Source organism: Lampris incognitus, chromosome 8 (genome assembly GCF_029633865.1).
Source record: "Lampris incognitus isolate fLamInc1 chromosome 8, fLamInc1.hap2, whole genome shotgun sequence".
NCBI lineage: Eukaryota > Metazoa > Chordata > Actinopteri > Lampriformes > Lampridae > Lampris > Lampris incognitus.
Window position 1 is genome coordinate 46281046 of NC_079218.1, and position 19760 is coordinate 46300805.

Sequence of the window (19760 nt, forward strand, 5' to 3'; positions counted from 1 at the left end):
AACGACGCCCGTTTTTCATTCCCGACGTTGGTATTCGGGCCTGAAGTTGGAAATTTCTCAGCGACGACCAAAATCGTGTCAAATTCTGGCTGAATTATTCGGACCCTGCCATTTCACTCCTGTCTAAAGTGTCTTTGTGTTGTCTTTCTGATGAATCACAGCTTGGGGAATTGTATCGCCTCTCTCAACAATGGGCCTCTTTTGAGAAGGCAGTCACTGACAAGTGGCTGATGCTAAGGAAGGCATTTATCCCAGCGCTCATCTCTGAACAGTTTAATGGCAGTTGGGGAGGGGGGGGAGCAAGTTCTTCCGATGGCATGTAAACAAGGCTGTCGGGGTTGTGTCTGGATTAGGGCTAGTGTTGAGACTGGGTGTCGAATCGCATCTTTATGACTCATTGAAAATGTCCCGGCAGGAAAATGTCCTGGCAGCATTTTGGGAAATAACGACAAATGCCAAGGGTTAAACTAAGGAGAAAGACCAGCGCTGTATATGCAAGAACTTTAGGGCTGTTGTAAGTTGTGAGTTATTGACAAAGGTGATGCAGTATCTCCCAAAAAAAATTGGCTTTAATTTTAGGGTTAAGGTAAGGTTGTCTGTTAACCAGCAAGGTATTGTGTCAGCAATTCTCACTGGCAATGTGAGAGGAGGTTACCTTTCACAGAAGGTGTGCAGACAGGGCAGGACCTTGGGGTTGTGATAGTGGTCCAGGCAGATACTGCAGACCAGAAACTGCTTGTCTATCTGACGCACCACAGGGCTGGTGCTACCGGTCTCACGCTTCGCCATGGCCACAGACATTCAAAGCCACGGACCACAACACCTGTTGACCTGCAAGAGAAAAAGAAATAGACAGGCACATGGATGTTGGTCGTGACATACGTCAAAATCTCTGACACCGAAGTCTATAGCTTAAACCTTTAGGTCGCTCATAATAACCAAGGCCAAAAGTTTTTGTTTTTGGTTTTTTTTGGGGTTTTTTTTTTTTTGCTCTCCCATTGTCATTCGTTGTGGTCAATACAAGTAACAATTCTCAAATCGCCACATGTTAGGTACCAGGAGCTGAAGTTACCAAGGCTAATTCCTTGACGTCAGCACAGAAACGTGCCCTTTGTTACAGCATTTCTGGGCTAATACCAGCTGAAAAAGCACTGTGGGAAATAAAGGCACAGAACCCGGTCTACCGAGTCCCACAGGGGAGACAAGTAGATCAGTATAGCTTTGTAGCCGAGTTTTGATTAACAGCTCAGCCAACACCAAAGCTTTTGTAACAGGACAGTAGAGCCTTTGTAGCAGGACAGTAATACATTAAAACCAGCTCTTCTGGTGTTCCAAGTACACATTTAAACACACACACACACACACACACACACACACACACACACACACACACACACACACACACACACACACACACACACACACACACACACACACACACACATACAGAAAGTTGAATCAGTTCATCTGGACATAACGTTTATGAATGGACTAATTCAGATGAACTGATTCAACTTTCCTTGATTTTATAACCTGGATTATTGAGCATACATAAAAAGACACGCACACACACAGTCGGATTCAGTTATCTCCCATAACAGACACACCCCCCCCCCTCTCTCTCCTTCACAGTCATGGAGGTTCTTCCACACTGAAGAACTCTTCTGGTCCAGACTTTAATCTAGTTCAGCCACAGCCTCCAGTCGCAGCCTTTTGCATGATCCGTATAACGGAATAACCGAACAGCTGGTTGTTTAAACAAAGGATTTCTTGTTGCTCTCTGGTGTTTGAATAGCTGACCTCCCGCTGACGGGCAAATCTTGTGCAAATATTGATTTGATCCGCAAATTCACAGAAGACAAATCTACACGTTGACACTGACATGGCACTGGAGATGAAACGGCAGGTCGTGACGGGAGGAGTCTGCGAGGGACAGCGAGGCAACAACAGTGGGCTATAAGGCCGGTTTGGAGATCAGAGGCGTCTCACACGCTCTCATACGTTATGGAGTTACAGCGGCGAGGTGTGGATATATTCTGCCTAGCAACAAAGAGAAGCGACTGATGCTCCCGCGTGGCTTGGACTCGGTGTCAGGCTGACACACATGCTACGTGATTATACTGCTGTGTTAAATAGCTGGTTGAAGCATGTCGTCATGATGCATATATGGAAAGTTGGTTGATTATTGATTGATTGATTGATTGAAAAGTCAGCTTTTCCCCCCCTGTGACTTTATCTCCCTCAGGTACCAGTTCCCTGCAGGACCCCCAATAAAAGAGAATTCTGCCCACGGATGCGTTTTCTCTTTTAATAAGAGTCAGGGTGGCTATAAATCACGCTGGGGGGCACTACCTTCTTACGAGTCTCTACGAAACACTCTGTTGACACTAAAGGCACTTTACCTCTGGGGGGGGCGGGGGGGGAGACTCAGCCCTGCAGGCTGGGTCTGTAGGAGCTTGTGCAGTCTGTTCCCCAGAGCCGTATACAATATGTAGCACATAGAAATGGAGAGTTATGGAGCTCTCAGTGAAGCAGCGAGTGGATGGGGGAGTAGATGGGGATGCCGCACCACGTGGTTGGCTGGGAGAACAGTATTTTTTAGCATGGATGCTAAAGTTTTTAGCTACAAATGTTATTTAAAGTCCCCCCCCCCTCCCCCTACGCCCCACCCTGCTGCCCCCGTCTGCACATCTGTCGCTGCTGGCACAAACGGCAGCAAATCCTCCCGGTCCCCTGCCTGCTGTCGTCCTGCTGTCTGTGACTGACCACTGCTTGCCAAACATATGTACAGTTTCACACACACTCACACCCACCCCTGGGTGGAGGTGAGGGAGGCAGCGACTGCTGGCTCGTAAGCGGATCTCATGACAGCATCCCCAGACAGGGAAAAGGTCACGTCTCTGGCGGCCTAGCAAGACAGAGATACGTCCCGTCCGCGTACCGTTTAGGCAGCGTGAACTGAAGGCAGGTCTGACGTCATCATGTCATGACCGCCGACTTATTGACTCCGTGTAGGAGTCAGCTCAGGTTGCGTCAGGTTTATTTATGCGGCACGGTGTGTTCCCAGTGGTTGCCTCGCGGCAAGAAGGTGCTGGGCTCGAGCCCCAGGCCCTTTCTGTGTGGAGTTTGCATGTCCCCCCCCCACCCACCCCCCCGTCTGCGTGGGTTTCCTCCCCCCCCCCATCAACAAGACATGCATGTTAGTGTTAACCAGTGCCCCTGAGCAAGGCAAGGGAAAGAACTGGAGTTGGACCCCGGGCACTGCAGCTGCCCCTAGCTACACAGCACAGAGTGGACTTGGCGGTACCCTTTTACAGATGACCAAGTGTGCACTACGCCATTTGTGCGGCGCTACATCAAAGCTGCAGGCTCATATCTGCGGAGTAAGGAGCGGGTAGAGCCAGCCAACCAAAATCAATGACGCGTCCTATAAATCAGACCCTAGATTCAGATGAAACGAGGGGGGGGGGCGAGGGGGGGGAAAGAAAAGCCTCCCGAGGAGAGCATCAGAGGAGGGCTCGCTAAGAAATAAGTGTTTTATTTCTATGGAGAAACACTGCACGCGACCGGCGTCCCCTTTTCTGCAGGATGCGGTACGCGGTTGCATTGGGGGTCCGGGTGGCGTGACGGGCTATTCCGTTGCCCGCCAACACAGGGGTCGCCTGTTCGAATCCCCGCGTTACCTCCGGCTTGGTCGGGCGCCCCTACAGACGGTTGGCCGCATCTGCGAGTGGGAAGCCGGATGCGGGTATGTCTCTGCACCAGTAGTTCGGGGTTCCTGTTCAGGGGGGGGGGGCAGCGTAATCCTCCCACGCGCTACGTCCCCCCCTGGTGAAACTCCTCACCGTCAGGTGAAAAGCGTGGTAGTCTGCAGCCCCCCCCCCCCCCGGGTCGGCGGAGGGGGGTGGTTTAGCGACCGGGACGGCTCGTCAGAGTGGGGGTAGTGGGGAGGACGCAATGGGAGAGAAAAAACGAATTTCGTTCCACATCCCAGTTGTCACGCCGGGAGCAGGGACGGAGGACCCCAAAGTGCGCGACTCGGACGGAGTGCGCCAGAACCACGCTTTAATCAAGGACTTGGACAGGATGGATGGATGGATGGATGGAAGGGGGGAACCCCGCCCCCCCAAAAAAAAGATTTAGCATCTCTTGTTGGAGTATAGTGGGGGTGGTATGCAAGACCCTCTCGCCCTCGATACAAAACCCATAGTGTACTAAAGTACAAGTCTTGGGCCCCCCCTCTCCCCCCCTCCCTCTCCAAGAACCATTACGTGATGATGTCTCTTCCCAGATTGGGCGAGGGGTATCAGTTCCACTGGCCAGCAGTGATGAAGGGATGACAGTATTTCTAAATTAAGTCTGGGGGATGTTGGGGGGGGGGAGACCACCGGGGGGGGGGGATTGAGATGCCATTTGTTTGGGTTGATGTCTATTTTTGTGTGTAAGGGGTGGAGTCAGGGTGGACCGTAGCCCGGCATAACTTATTTTAGGATGCGGGCCGCTCCGTCTGATCCGTCACTCATGCGTAGTGCACTCAGCTCTGCGAGCACGAGACCGGGGCTGGGCTATAGCTGCTGAAAGGCCGACTCCGCAACTCACATTTCAGCTCTGCGGAGGGGGACGTGCGCACCTTTTAATGGCGTCAGTTGTTGTGACTCACAAAGCAACTTTACTCTGATTGCAGGAGCATAAAGAAAAACCCGACATGTGATCAAGACCAACGCAGGGCGTCCGGGTAGCGGCAGCGGTCTATTCCGTTGCCTATACCAACACGGGGATCGCCGGTTCGAATCCCCGTGTTACCTCCGGCTTGGTCGGGCGTCCCTACAGACACAACTGGCCGTGTCTGCGGGTGGTACGCCGGATGTGGGTGTGTGTCCTGGTCGCTGCACTAGCGCCTCCTCTGGTCGGTCGGGGCGCCTGTTCGGGGTGGGAGGGGGGAATAACGTGAGCCTCCCACGCGCTACGCCCCCCTGGCGAAACTCCTCACTGCCAGGTGAAAAGAAGCGGCTGGCGACTCCACATGCATCAGAGGAAACATGTGGCGGTCTGCAGCCCTCCCCGGATCGGCAGAGGGGGTGGAGCAGCGACCGGGACGGCTCGGAAGAGTGGGGTAATTGGCCGGATACAATCTGGGAGAAAAAAAAGGGAGGGGGGGGGGATCAACGTAACAGCCATTTGCTATGTGGTTGTCACGCCTGTCAAAGCTTCTGCCCATGGGAAAAAGTCAATCATTCTGCAAAAGGAAAGCCCGAAGCATCATTAAGGACACCAGCCACCCCGCTCACGTTCTGCTCTCACCCCCTCCATCTACAAAATGCTACCGGAGCATCAAATCACGGACCGCCCGTCTCAGTAATATCAAAGAAGGTTGAATCAGCTCATCTGGATACAATGTTAATTGACAGATACATTTGAATCAGCTCATCTGGATACAAGGTTAACTGACAGATACGTTTGAATCAGCTCATCTGGATACAATGTTAATTGACAGATACGTTCGAATCAGCTCATCTGGATACAATGTTAACTGACAGATACGTGTGAATCAGCTCATCTGGATACAATGTTGATTGACAGATACGTTCGAATCAGCTCATCTGGATACAATGTTAACTGACAGATACGTTTGAATCAGCTCATCTGGATACAATGTTAATTGACAGATACGTGTGAATCAGCTCATCTGGATACAATGTTAATTGACAGATACGTGTGAATCAGCTCATCTGGATACAATGTTAATTGACAGATACGTGTGAATCAGCTCATCTGGATACAATGTTAATTGACGGATACGTTTGAATCAGCTCATCTGGATACAATGTTAATTGGCGGATACGTTCGAATCAGCTCATCTGGATACAATGTTAATTGGCAGATACGTTTGAATCAGCTCATCTGGATACAATGTTAATTGACAGATACGTTCGAATCAGCTCATCTGGATACAGTGTTAATTGACAGATACGTGTGAATCAGCTCATCTGGATACAATGTTAATTGACAGATACGTTTGAATCAGCTCATCTGGATACAATGTTAATTGGCAGATACGTTCGAATCAGCTCATCTGGATACAATGTTAATTGGCAGATGCGTTTGAATCAGCTCATCTGGATACAATGTTAACTGACAGATACGTTCGAATCAGCTCATCTGGATACAATGTTAATTGACAGATGCGTTCGAATCAGCTCATCTGGATACAATGTTAACTGACAGATACGTTCGAATCAGCTCATCTGGATACAATGTTAATTGACAGATACGTTCGAATCAGCTCATCTGGATACAATGTTAATTGACAGATACGTGTGAATCAGTTCATCTGGATACAATGTTGATTGACAGATACGTTTTAAACAGCTCATCTGGATACAATGTTAATTGACGGATACGTTCGAATCAGCTCATCTGGATACAATGTTAATTGACGGATACGTTCGAATCAGCTCATCTGGATACAATGTTAATTGACAGATACGTTTGAATCAGCTCATCTGGATACAATGTTAACTGACGGATACGTTTGAATCAACTCATCTAGATACAATGTTAATTGACGGATATGTTCGAATCAGCTCATCTGGATCCAATGTTGATTGACAGATACATTTCATCACTCATCTAGGTGACCTCTTCAGTCTCAACTGACTGCAGGTATCCCCACCCTTATAAACAGTACAGTGCCTCAAGACCGAACCCGTGCAAACATGGATGTGCCCATTTGCACATGAAACCGGTTTCGGTCGGTTTCGGGTCGTGATGCCACTGTATTGTTTGTAAGGGTGGGGAAACCTGCAGTCAGCCGAGACTGAAGAGGTCACCTAGATGAGTGATGACACGTGTCTGCCAATAAACGCTGTATGCAGATGAACTGATTCAACCTCCTGTGATTTTCTTCCCTGGGTTACTGAGCACGCATCAAGACATCTCAGTAACCGTTTCTATCCACGGGCAGTCAGGTTGCAGAACAGCTGACGCACCCACTTACCCCTTACATTGTGTACCGTATATTGTGTATATGGTGTACGGTGTCAACACACCAACCTTTCAAGGACTTCTTTAAGTTAATTCATATATATATATATATCTTTGTGTTTAGTCATGTTCATATACGAGCAAGCAAAACTGACAATAATGACCATGGATGGGTATATGGGGGGGGGGGGGGCGAACTTCTTTGGCTGAAAAGCACATGGGGTGCACTGTGTGTGCAATGCTAACACACACTGAATCTATTTAGTTTTTGCTCATTCCACTTTAATTATCAAACAAATTGTGATGTCAAGCATATGTTAGTTTTGTGACTGAACACACATTTATGCACAGCCACGCATGATTGAACACACACAGACACGCACGCACGCACGCATGCACACGCACAAATGTACAGAAAACCAGCATGCACACACAAGTGCAAATTCCACTAATTGACTTTGCATTTTTACATGTGTGCACACAACACCACCACCAGATGCAGACCTCTGTACAGCTCTGATCAGCTAGATCGGACGCTGTATGACCAAACATCATCATCATCATCATCATCACCATCCTCATATCATCATCATCTCATCTCATCTCATCATCATCTCATCTCATCTCATCTCATCTCATCTCATCTCATCTCATCTCATCTCATCTCATCTTCAGCTGCTTCTCCGGGGTCGGGTCGTGGTGGCAGCAAGCTAAGTAGGGCACTCCAGGCGTCCCTCTCCCCAGCAACGCCCTCCAGCTCCTCCTGGGGGATCCCAAGGCGTTCCCAGGCCAGACTGGACATGTAGTCCCTCCAGAGAGTTCTGGGTCTACCCCGGGGTCTCCTCCCAGTTGGACGTGCCCGGAAAACCTGCAAAGGAAGGCGCCCAGGAGGCATCCTGATCAGATGCCCGAACCACCTCAACTGGCTCCTTTCGACGCGAAGGAGCAGCGGCTCTACTCCGAGCTCCCTCCGGATGTCTGAGCTCCTCACCCTATCTCTAAGGCTGAGCCCAGACACCCTACGGAGCAAACTCATTTCAGCCACTTGTATCCATGATCTCACCCTTTCGGTCACTACCCAAAACTCATGACCATAGGGGAGGGCTGGAACGAAGAGTGACTGGTGAATTGAGAGGTTTGGCTTCCGGCTCAGCTCCCTCTTCACCACAACGGTCCGGTACCACGTCCACATTACTGCTGATGCTGCACCAATCCACCTGTCAATCTCCTGCTCCATCCTACCCTCACTCATGAACAAGATCCCGAGCTACATTGAACTCCTTCACTTGAGGCAACAACTCATCCCAAACCCGGAAGGGAGCAATCCACCATTTCCGGTAGAGAACCACGGCCTCAGACTTGGAGGTGCTGACTCTCATCCCGGCCATTTCACACTCAGCTGCAAACCGCCCCAGTGCCTGATGGAGGTCACGTTCTGATGACGCCAACAAAACCACATCACCTGCGAAGAGCAGAGATGCAGTTCTGAGGTTCCCAAAACGGGCACACTCCTCACCTTGGCTGCGCCTTGAGATGCTGCCCATGAATATCATCACAAACAGAATCGGAGACAAGGGACAACCTTGGCCGAGTCCGACACCCACCGAACACGTGGTTGACTTTGTGCCGAGAATGCGGACACAGCTCTCACTTTGGTGATACCAGGACGGGACCACCATGGTAGTAACAATGATGGTAGCGTCTGTAAAGACGGGCCACCGGCTAATTGTAAAACCGAGTGGCGAGAGCAGAAGTGAGACCGCAGGTGCTTCAGGTTGCGGTAGGGTGGAACTCCAGTCAAGCTGGCAAGGCCTGTCATTGTTACTTTACAATGCTTCAAGAAGTGGTCCAGAAATAGACGCGTCCCATAGTCGAGTTTTCAACTAATTTAGCAGGACGTTATTAGTCTTTCAGTCCCATTCAACACAGTGATACTATTGTTGTATTCCTGGTGCTGCTGACCTAATCTCACCCCGATCAGACTAATTCCTAAAACTCTCAACAATACAGTACCGGCGTGTGTGTGTGCGTGTGTGTGTGTGCGTGCCTGAGAGGATGCGTGCATGGGATCAGGCTAACCCTTTCGGCCTTGAACACAATGCGCTGACTCAGTGTTTTGTGTTATCTGATTAAGAACAACGACTATGCGGTCGTCCCAGTTCACACCGCCAACCCCCTATTCTTCTTCTTCTCCTGCACAGAGGGTCCGTGTGGCTAAACCAGTGGTATCGAACCTGTGCAAAATGTGAAAGACAAAGCATCGGGGGGGGACACACGTATGGCGAGAAAGACAAGAAATCACACCCCCCCCCCATGCCGGTTCAACCAGAGGACAGCTCAGCACAGAGGGTCGGGGGGGGGGGCACGGAGGGGAGCGCCGCTGCAGCTGAATGGTTGCAGCGCATGCGACATGTTGCATGTCATACCCTCCTCCCACATTTCGGGGCTGCCTCGCCCCGAAATGTGGGAGGTAAAAACTGGTAAAGGTACAAACTGCTCAAAAAGTAACGAAAGGGGAAAGCCACGTTACTTTTGTCATGGTACAAGTCGCGATGAAACGTGTTCTCTGCACGTTAGCCATCCTATTGTACAGGAGCGGTGGGCAGCTGCGGCACCCGAGCACCAACTCCACTGCCTTGCTCAGGGGCACAAGCAGGAAGGAGTATTAACCTTAACACGCGTGCCTTTTTGATGACGGGAGGAAACCGGAGCAGCCCCGGGAAAGCCACCGCAGACACGGGGAGAACATGCAAACCTCCACACAGACAGGACCCGGGACGGCCTGGGGGTTTCGAACCCAGGACCTTCTTGCTGTGAGGCGACGGCGCTGAGCACTGGGCCACCGCGCCGCCTAAAATAATCTCTTTATAAAAAAAAAAAAGCAATGGAGGGATGAGAGAGCCGGAGTTTAGCAGAGTATAAATCAGGGAAGGGATCAGTTAAACACACAGGTATCCCTCCTCCTCCTCCTCCTCCTCCTCCTCCTCTTCGTCACGGCGAAGAGCCTGAACAAGCAGACACCGACAGCTTGGGCTAACACACACAGTCATGTGCAGCAAACAGACAACCACTGACACGGGGAAACGGTGTACAGGATAGTCGTACTGGCGGACATGCACATGCACGAGGAAAACACACACACACACACACACACACACACACACACACACACACAAAATGAACAGAGCGAATACCTACTGTCAATAAGAGCGCTCATAACTTGTTGAGTAGATCAGTCTAAGAAGCTCCATAGTGGCTCTGTGGGTGAAGTCGGTCCAGCATTACACAGTCCACCCTCACGCCCCGGTTCACTCACTCACTCACACACACACACACACGCGCACACACACACACGCACACACACACACACACGCACACACGCTGGCTCTCTATCCCCTCCCTCTCTTCCTCTCCGCGGGGCCGGCCCTTCTTTCCTTTTCCCTCTCCCTTGCAACACACACACACACACACACACACACACACACACACACACACACACACACACACACGCACACACACGCTGAGCACAGCGATACAAGGATGACAACAGAGGGCGGGGCCTGAACACTGCAGGCCCCGCCCACCGTCGGTACTGTATTGTTTACAAGCCCGGGCTGACTGTAGGGCCCTCCTCGCGGCGGGCTGTGATTGGCTGGGGCGCTGAAACAGGCTATGAAGAGCCATTGCATCATGGCTCAGCTATTCATGCTGGTGAGAGGGGAGGGGAGGGGGGGGGGGGCAGAGATCGAAATGAACCAGCAAACCGAAGAAATGTACCCCTGTCCCAGAAGGAGCAGCAGTCAGCCAGAACCCTGTGAAGTGCTTCTTCTTCTTCTTCTTTTTATTTTGTGGTCTCATCCGGGACATCGGCGCGCTTTAAACACCATTAACGCCGACAATACCTGCGACCTCACGCCACTTCACCAGCGGTAGACTCCGGAGCCGGATCACCGAAACGCTCAGATCCTCTGTTATGCACAAAGACGTCGGCCCTTGCACACGCACGCACGCACACGCACGCACACGCACACACGAGATGAGCTCAGAGCGTGAACAGTTATATAATGTATGATGTCATCTCTCTAAGATGAAACATCAATCACCGAAGTGGGGCGTCCTACCATGTCCTCTATCCTCCCGCGCTAAAGTATCAAACTACACACGGGACAAATCCCAAGAAGAAGAAGAAGAAGAAGAAGAAGAAGAAGAAGAAGAAGAAGAAGAATTTAGACAGGCCAGATTATCATTAAGAATTCCAGCCAAGATGTTTAATACAGGCTCGTTCTAGATCCACTCCCTCTATATGTAGTTTAATCTGGTCGGGGGTTGATGCTGCTTGGTTGAAACCATCAATCTACAGTTAATCTGGGTGAACCGAGTCCCGTCACCACCCCCACCCCCACCGCACCCCGCTGCCACCACACACACACACACCCCTTTCCCCAAAGCCCTCCATTCTAAACACATGGGCCAGATCACTGTGAGGTGTGTGTGTGTGTGTGTGTGTGTGTGTGTGTGTGTGTGTGTGTGTGTGTGTGTGTGTGTGTGTGTGTGTGTGTGTGTGTGATAAAAGAACACGCCATCAGTGATGATCAGTCTACAGGAATATTCACCACATCGCACGTATGGGTGTGGGGCAGTTCAGCATCTTAATGCCCCTGCTGTCAACATGAAGCTAGTCCATTTGGTTACTGCAGGGGGCGTGCTTGTCATGAAAGATTTCATAGCAATGCAATTCGCTTATTTGCTCTACCCGCTTAATCCAACACAGGGTCGCGGCGGCTTGAGTTTATCGTAGCCAGCCAGCAGTGGGCAGACAGACATCCGGGACGGGTTGTCGGTCTTTCACAGACAACACACACACACACACACACACACACACACACACACACACACACACACACACACACACAGTGAGCCCGCTTGGCTATCTCGGTACTTTGCTTTAGCTGGCCAGTCCATACCCCGGCCTGGGCAAAACCAAGAAGCTTTTCTTTTGGGGGGGGGCGGGTCCTCTCCCGGCGGGTCCTCCCCCTCCCCCTTTTTCTCCCCAAATGTATCCGGCCAATTACCCCACTCTTGCGCGCCGTCCCGGTCAGTGCTCCACCCCCTCTGCCGATCCGGGGAGGGCTGCAGACTACCACACGCCACCGCTGATACACGTGGAGCCGCCAGCCGCTTCTTTTCACCTGACAATGAGGAGTTTCACCAGGGGGGGGCGTAGCACGTGGGAGGATCACGCTACCCCCCCCCCCCAGTTCCCCCTCGAACAGGCGCCCCGACCGACCAGAGGAGGCGCTAGTGCAGCGACCAGGACACATACCCACATCCGGCTTCCCACTCGAGGACACGGCCAATTGCGTCTGTAGGGACGCCCGACCAAGCCGGAGGCAACGCGGGGATTCGAACCGCCGATCCCCCTGTTGGTAGGCAACGCAACAGACCGCTACGCCACCCGGATGCCAGCAAGAAGCTTTACTGCCTGGGGGACAACACTGATCCTCAAAACACCCAACAAGGCAGTGCACAAGCACTAAAACAGAGGTGCTGAACTTCAATTAATTAAAAATATATATTGTAGCGAATTCAGGGGGCAGTCCGAGATACCGTCGCCACAGCCGGGACGCGAACCCGCATCTCCTGCACCGCAAGCGACAACGTTAACCAGTCGTTCCCTGGGACGCGCTGCTGGCAGCGGGCACAGGCAGAGATACACACTGTGACTGGAAGTATTCCCTCAGCCTCGAGCTCACGGATATAGCGCGTGACGGGAACACCGGACATCCGCTCTGTTTGCCCCTGACTGGCCAACACAGAGGCGCCCCGCCATGCCAGCCACGTCATCCCGACGCGACAGGAGAGAACCGGTCACCGATTTTGTGGCGCTACATAAGACGTCATTTGCGAGAAGCGAGACGCTGTAGCGGACAACCCCCTCCCCCGTGACGTCATTTTAAAGGCACGGTCGTCCTCTTTAAGGGAAAACGGGACAGTGGCATGTATGGTGTGAGAGAGCTGAGCAAACACGCTTCACGACAGTGGACAAAATGAACTGCTGGATCTCAAGATGGAGGATGCTAACTCCCGCCACTCCACCCAGCCCACCGCCGCCAATCCCCGTGTTGCCTCCGGCTTGGTCGGGCGTCCCTACAGACGCACTTGTCCGTGTCCTCGGGTGGGAAGCCGGATGCGGGTATGTGTCCTAGTCGCTGCACTAGCGCCTCCTCTGGTCGGTCGGCGCGCCTGTTCGGGGAGGAGGAGGGGGAACAGCGTGATCCTTCCACGCGCTACGTCCCCCTGGCGAAACTCCTCACTGTCAGGTGAAAAGAAGCGGCTGGTGACTCCACGTGTATGGGAGGAGGCATGTGGTAGTCTGCAGCCCTCCCCGGGTCGGCAGAGGGGGCGGGAACAGTGACCGGGACGGCTCGGAAAAGAGGCTACATGGCCAAGTACAATTGGGGAGAAAAAGGGGGAAACATAAAAAAGAGAGAAAGAAGAGAAAGAGGAAGAGGAGGATAAGGGTCAGATATGTGGAGGAAGGGAAAAGAGAGAACAGACAAGAGCAGGAGGAGGTGGGAGGGAAAATAACATTTTATTAGTTGTTTCCTATGAGACAAACCCACCTATACACACACACACACACACACACACACACTTACATACATTCACACACACACACACACACACACACTTACATACATACATACATACATACATACATACATACATACATACATACATACATACATTCACACACACCTAAATACACACACACACATACACATACAAATGCACAAAAGCGCACTTTGCCAAGCGAGGAGGAGTGAATTATTGTGTAACAGGGCACTGTACTAAAACCCTGTGGCTACTGTGATGTTTCCTAAGTATGACAGTTTCTGCCCCCCCCCACACACACACATACACACGTATACGTATACTTACACACACACACATGTACACACACACACACACACACACACACACTAGTCAGCTGTTTCTTTCTGAGTCATACTATAGCCGACCCCCAATTTCCCCTTAGCTGTTAGTGTTACCCAAGCATCCAGTCCCCCCCTCTCTCTCTCTCACACACACACACACACACACACGATATATTAACACACGTCTATCATTGTGTCGTGATGATAGCCGGATCTGTTTCAGCTTTAGTCACCAAGTCGTTACTCTGCTCAGCCCAAGTCGTCAGCGTGCACATACATATTTCTATATATAGAGCCATCAGCTCTCCCCCCCCCCCACCCCACCCCTCAGCCCACTGGCAGGCAGGCACGTGCCCTGTGCAGCACGCTCGCCCAGAACGTGCTGGGGCTCTCGAATGACCAGCACAGTAATGGCTTGACAACGCTGCGGGAACTACCCATTCACTTCCCATCCCTTAACATACCCCTCCACCTTCCCTGGCTGCCTCCACCTCCAGGACACTGCGGCTTATGCAACGCGCTGCCCTTACACATTACACGGCTTGCATTGTGGCGTACGCCGCCTCCCCCCCCCTCATTTGTGGAGACAGTGAAGATAAAGGCAGTAACACCCGGGAGCTTTTTGGGGACATGTTCGCTGCAGAATACGACGCATGTAGTCAGTAGCAGCGCGCGCAGCCCGCTGGTTTATCCTCAGCGCGAGCGTTGCGGCAGCTTTACAAATGCACGTGCATACAGCAGGGTGCAAAACGACGGGGCGCTGAGAAGACTGCTCCGCGGCTACATGCTAACCAAGAGAGCTAGCATAGCAGCCTACGCAGCACAGCGAGCTAGCTACGCCTCTAAGGACCAGCTAGCAAGCACGTGTCTTTGACCAATCCTGTTGCTTTGCTGGAAGCAGCCATTACAAAACACACCATACAGTTTATGATGTATACAACAGGGCTATGAATATATACATTTACTGTAAGGGGCTTTATTACTATCATTAATTCTTTTTTTATTATTTATTATTTTTATTTGTATTATTATCTGTTTAATATTTATTATTATTATTATCGTCATCGTTTATTTACCATGTATTATGATTATTAACAATTATTTGTTATTATTTATGATTATGATGTTTGCTGATGACATTGTGATGTGATGTGTGTGAGAGTAGGGAGCAGGTGGAGGAGAGCCTGGAGAGGTGGAGGTATGCACTGGAGAGAAGAGGAATGAAAGTCAGTAGGAGCAAGACGGAATACATATGTGTGAATGGAGGGAGGACGGTGGACTGGTGAGGATGCAAGGAGTAGAGGTGATGAAGGCGTGTGAGTTTATCAGGGGTGAGCAGTCTTATCCAGAAAGGGCAGGTGCGGGGGCAGGTTTTTGTTCCAGCCGAGCAGTTACACACCTGGGTCTCCTAATCAAGTGCCTCAGCAGAGACTCTACTGGTTGATTGGTGGGATCAGGTGTGGAACTGCTTGGTTGGAACAAAAACCTTCACCCACACCGGCCCTGTCCGGATAAGATTGCCCACCCCTGGTTTAAATACATGGGGTAAACTGTCCAAAATAACGGGGAGTTCAGAAGAGAGGTGAAGAAGAGAGTGCAGGCAGGGTGGAGTGGGTGGAGAAGAGTGTCAGGAGTGATTTGTGACAGAAGGGTACCAGCAAGAGTTAAAGGGAAGGTTTACAAGATGGTAGTGAGACCAGCTATGTTGTATGGTTTGGAGACAGTGGCACTGATGAAAAGACGGGAGGTGGAGCTGGAGGTGGCAGAGTTGAAGATGCGAAGATTTTCATTGGGAGTGATGAAGAAGGACGGGATTAGGAAGGAGTATATTAGAGGGACAGCTCAGGTTGGACGGTTTGGAGACAAAGCAAGAGAGACAAGATTGAGATGGTTTGGACATGTGTGGAGGAGAGATGCTGGGTATATTGGGAGAAGGATGCTGAATATGGAGCTGCCAGGGAAGAGGAGAAGAGGAAGGCCAAAGAGGAGGTTTATGGATGTGGTGAGGGAGGACATGCAGGTGGCTGGTGTGACAGAGGAAGATGCAGAGGACAGGAAGAGATGGAAACGGATGAGCCGCCGTGGCGCCCCCTAACGGGAGCAGCTGAAAGTAGTAGTAGTAGTAGTAGACTGTAAGGGGCTTTATACATATCACATATAGGACCCTGCACACAATTTTACGTGAAAGAGGCTTACTATTGGGGGATTATGGTGCACAGAGTTTATATTTATTGATTGACAGGTAGTTGGGGGGTGATGCAGCGGTTAGCACGGTCGCCTCAAAGCAAGAAAGTCCTGGGTTCGAGCCCCGGGGTAGTCCAACCTTAGGGGGGTCGTCCTCTGTATGGAGTTTGTATGTTCTCCCCGTGTCTGCATGGGTTTTCTCCGGGGGCTCCGGTTTCCTCCCACAGTCCAAAGACGTGTAGGTCAGGTGAACCGGGCATACTAAACTGTGGGTGTGGGTGTAGATGTGGGTGTGGGTGTGGGTGGAGTAACAAAAATGTCTTTGCTACAAACACATATACAGCCTGTATTGTCATAAGCAAACAAAATTCAGTACTGGAGTTGCAGTCTGCTCTCTCTCTCCCCCTCCCTCCCTCCCTCCCCTCCCCCCCCACCCTCCCCCCCCCCACTCCTCTCTCTCACCCTCTCTCTCCTCCCCCCCCTCTCTCTCTCTCTCTCTCTCTCTCTCTCTCTCTCTCTCTCTCTCTCTCTCTCTCTCTCTCTCTATCTCTCTCTCATCCGTCCTCGTGCTCACAATCTCAAAAGGAGACGCGCGCTGTATCTGGAGCGGTGCACGGCGTCCCACGAGTGCACCGCAACAGCAGCCGGACCGTGCTGCGCTTTCTGAGGAGGAGACGCAGCCGGTTCAGGTCTGACAGAGGGATGCGGGTCCTCCCGACGTGGCAGGAAGCACCGAGACTGGGAGTCCTTTCGCTGTCTGATGGTCTGGCAGTGGTTTGAATGCAGGATAACAGATTATCTCCCCGCTCACCTGCCGTCTCCAACAGCAGAGACTTGGAAACAAGTGCCAAGGGTGTTCCCCCGCGCTTGTTTTTACACCGGATATGAGCAGAGAGGACAGACATCTACCTTGACAGGTATACAAAACGGACACCGCAACAGGCACGCGGGAAGATGTTTTGAGTAGGGGGGCTGCCAACTAAAACGAAAAGTATTGCAGCGAGTTCAGGGGGGCAGCCGGGAATCCGCCGCAGCCGGGACGCGAACCCGGGGCCTTCCAAACCACGGGTGACTGCGTTAACCAGTCGACTAAAAGGTCCAAACCGTTAGCCAAGGTGCTAGCGAGTCTAGTCATTCTACACCCCCCTTAGTGAAGCGCGTCCCCCGCGCGTCAGCGTATCGGCTCCCTCTGGGCGCACGCGCTTCCGATGGCCTCACGGGCTCACCATCCCGACACCAATGTAGTGAATTCGGGGGGCAGCCGGGAAGCAAACCCGGGTCGCGCGCACCACTGGTTATTGCAGTTAGTTCCGAGGCCATCGGAAGGGCGTGCGCTCAGAGGCGCGAGGGAGGTGATATGCTGAAGCGCAGGGGCGCGCTTCCCGACGGAGGGAGGGGGGGGGTGTAATGACGACGGATGACTAGACTCGCTAGCCCTTGGCTAATGGCTCGGACACCTTAGCTGACTAGTTAGTGCAGTCGCCGGGTTCGCATCCCGGGTGCGGCTGATTCCCGGCTGCCCCTTGAATTCGCTCTAGTATTGTAGTGACCTGGCGTGGAAGAATGAGGCGGAAATCTCTTTTTAATCGCATCTCCCGTGTCCCATACCAGGAGTGCTCTTTTATTCACACGGGCCAGAACGGACCAGAACTGACAACAATGTAGCCAGCCCCCCCCCCCCTCCCCAAGTGGCGAAATCAGTCCCAGTCACGGTCCTACAGGCAGTTAGTCAGTAAACGGTCTCCTATTTAGTCTGAGTAAAACCCCCAAATGAACAACACAAGAATAACCACAACATGAACACCACATCGTTAAAACACAATTTTAAATCTAACATTAACAGTCCCATCAGCCATTGCGCTCCCCCCGGGCAGAACCGCCGACAGCCCAGGCTGTTCTCATTCCCCATTCCCTGGTCGCAGGAAAACGTATGAAAAGTAATGCACAAAAATTCGTACGTAACCCACGTAGCTAACCCTCACCTTAACCCTAACCCCCCCCCCCCGTGGGGGGGTAGAGGGAACCGCTCCCCACCGCAGAACAGCCCCCCGCCCTCCCCAGCCCACGCCCCCCCGCAGAGGATTGCTCAGGCACTCCGCCGCCACCCATCCTGGCGCGGGCTGTTGCGCCGCCGCACCGCGCAGGCGCACTGAATCGCTCCACGAAAAATTGTGCATAACTTTCATACAGTCAGAGCGACCTCCGCCTCCCCCGGTCGCTACATTATGACGTCATTGTTTTGTTTGTTAAGGGCGTAGGTAGCAGATTTGGAATGGAGTGTTTACTCACTTTATTATTAAATATGTACTTTCCACACAGCCCCGCCCACCGTTTACAATAAAGGTAAGTTTTATCTTATTTTCAATTAATTTATTTATTTTTTGCGTCTGTACGTTAGGAAAAGTTAGGCATACTGTTGGGTCCAAGATGTTACACAGCCGCCCGCCACTCCCGGCGGGGCGCACCCACCACTAGGGGGCGCTGCAGCACCCCAGCACCCCACTTCCCGCGCTAATGCAATGCAACGATCATCTCAAAAACCGCGAACGAGGATAACAAACCGAGTTGGATGTTCGGGGAAGGCGCCTCATCCGTCGTGTTCCTCCTGCCTCTCCCCCTCTCAGCAGAGCCCTTCTGCTGCAGGAGTAACATGTGCCACAGAGTCGAGGAGCTGATCCGGAAATAATTCGTTTCTTTAAATACCAGAGAATAGACGCCAAGTGCTAAATATAAACCAGCATAACTAGCAGGTTCCATGGAGCGGGGCAGAACATCAACAGCCTGCAGCCACTTTCTGAAGTTGATCAAACCAACAAAATATCGAGCCCCTCTAGGTACTCGTGTGTAACGTGTACGTGTGCTTTTGTGTGTCTTTGCACATGATGTTGAACGCTTTCACCAATTCTTGTGCTAAATATTTGAGGCTTGTCTTCATTTTTTTCGATAAACGCCATCGTCCGGTCTCGTCTGGAACGGTAAGAAAACGGCTTGATAACCAAAGCAGTAAGTGTAGCAAAATGCGCGCGCGCGCACGCACGCGCACGCACGCACACAGAGATAGGGCCACTAAGCCCTGGGCGTTCTGCTCACATGCCCTTCAAATCATAAACACAAGCCAGAATTAGGCAGAGTAGCAGCAAGATGCTGAAGATACACAGATTATGCAATATGACCTCGAGTACGGTTTCCTCTTTCTATGCTTTCTCTGTTTCTATCCAACCAGAAAGAGGGGGGGGGAGCTCCGGGGAGGGGGGGGGAGGGAGCTCCCTGCCTCCAAAAGAGGAGAGCGGGAGGATGTTGGTTTTCTCTGTAATCGTCGTGTTCATCCTGAACAGAAGTTGGACCGCCATTATAAAAACCCAGGGTGGGGGGGGGGCATCCAATAAAATGGATCAGAAACTCCCCCACTGGATCATCATGCTGATAAGGGAGAGGATTTAAGCCGCGTATGATTTCCATGACTCTGCTCAGGAACCAAGAGTCTCGTCTACGTGTTATCAGAGCCTATCTCGAAGGTGTCACATGACCAAGTGGAGCTTGGTGACGCTGAGGCCAGCGCTGCTTATTCCAGACTATTCTAAACCAATGGGCTGCCAAAAAGGAGGAGGAGGAGGAGGAGGGAAGCCCGTCTGCAAACACGCGTCGACACGCTCG

The 19760-nt window shown here is 51.7% G+C and overlaps 1 protein-coding gene across 1 annotated transcript in view; it reads right to left on the bottom strand.

Moving 5' to 3' along the window:
- The window catches only part of trim3b (tripartite motif containing 3b), a 32638-nt gene extending 22205 nt beyond the window's left edge, over window positions 1-10433 (bottom strand). The window contains exons 1-2 of the mRNA XM_056284580.1: window positions 10183-10433; window positions 656-831 (exon numbers count right to left, since the gene is read on the bottom strand). Of these exons, the coding sequence (XP_056140555.1) occupies window positions 656-801 (146 nt within the window). The 5' untranslated portion in view covers window positions 802-831; window positions 10183-10433. The remainder of the gene's footprint in view (window positions 1-655; window positions 832-10182) is intronic.
- Between the last annotated feature and the right edge of the window lie 9327 nt (window positions 10434-19760).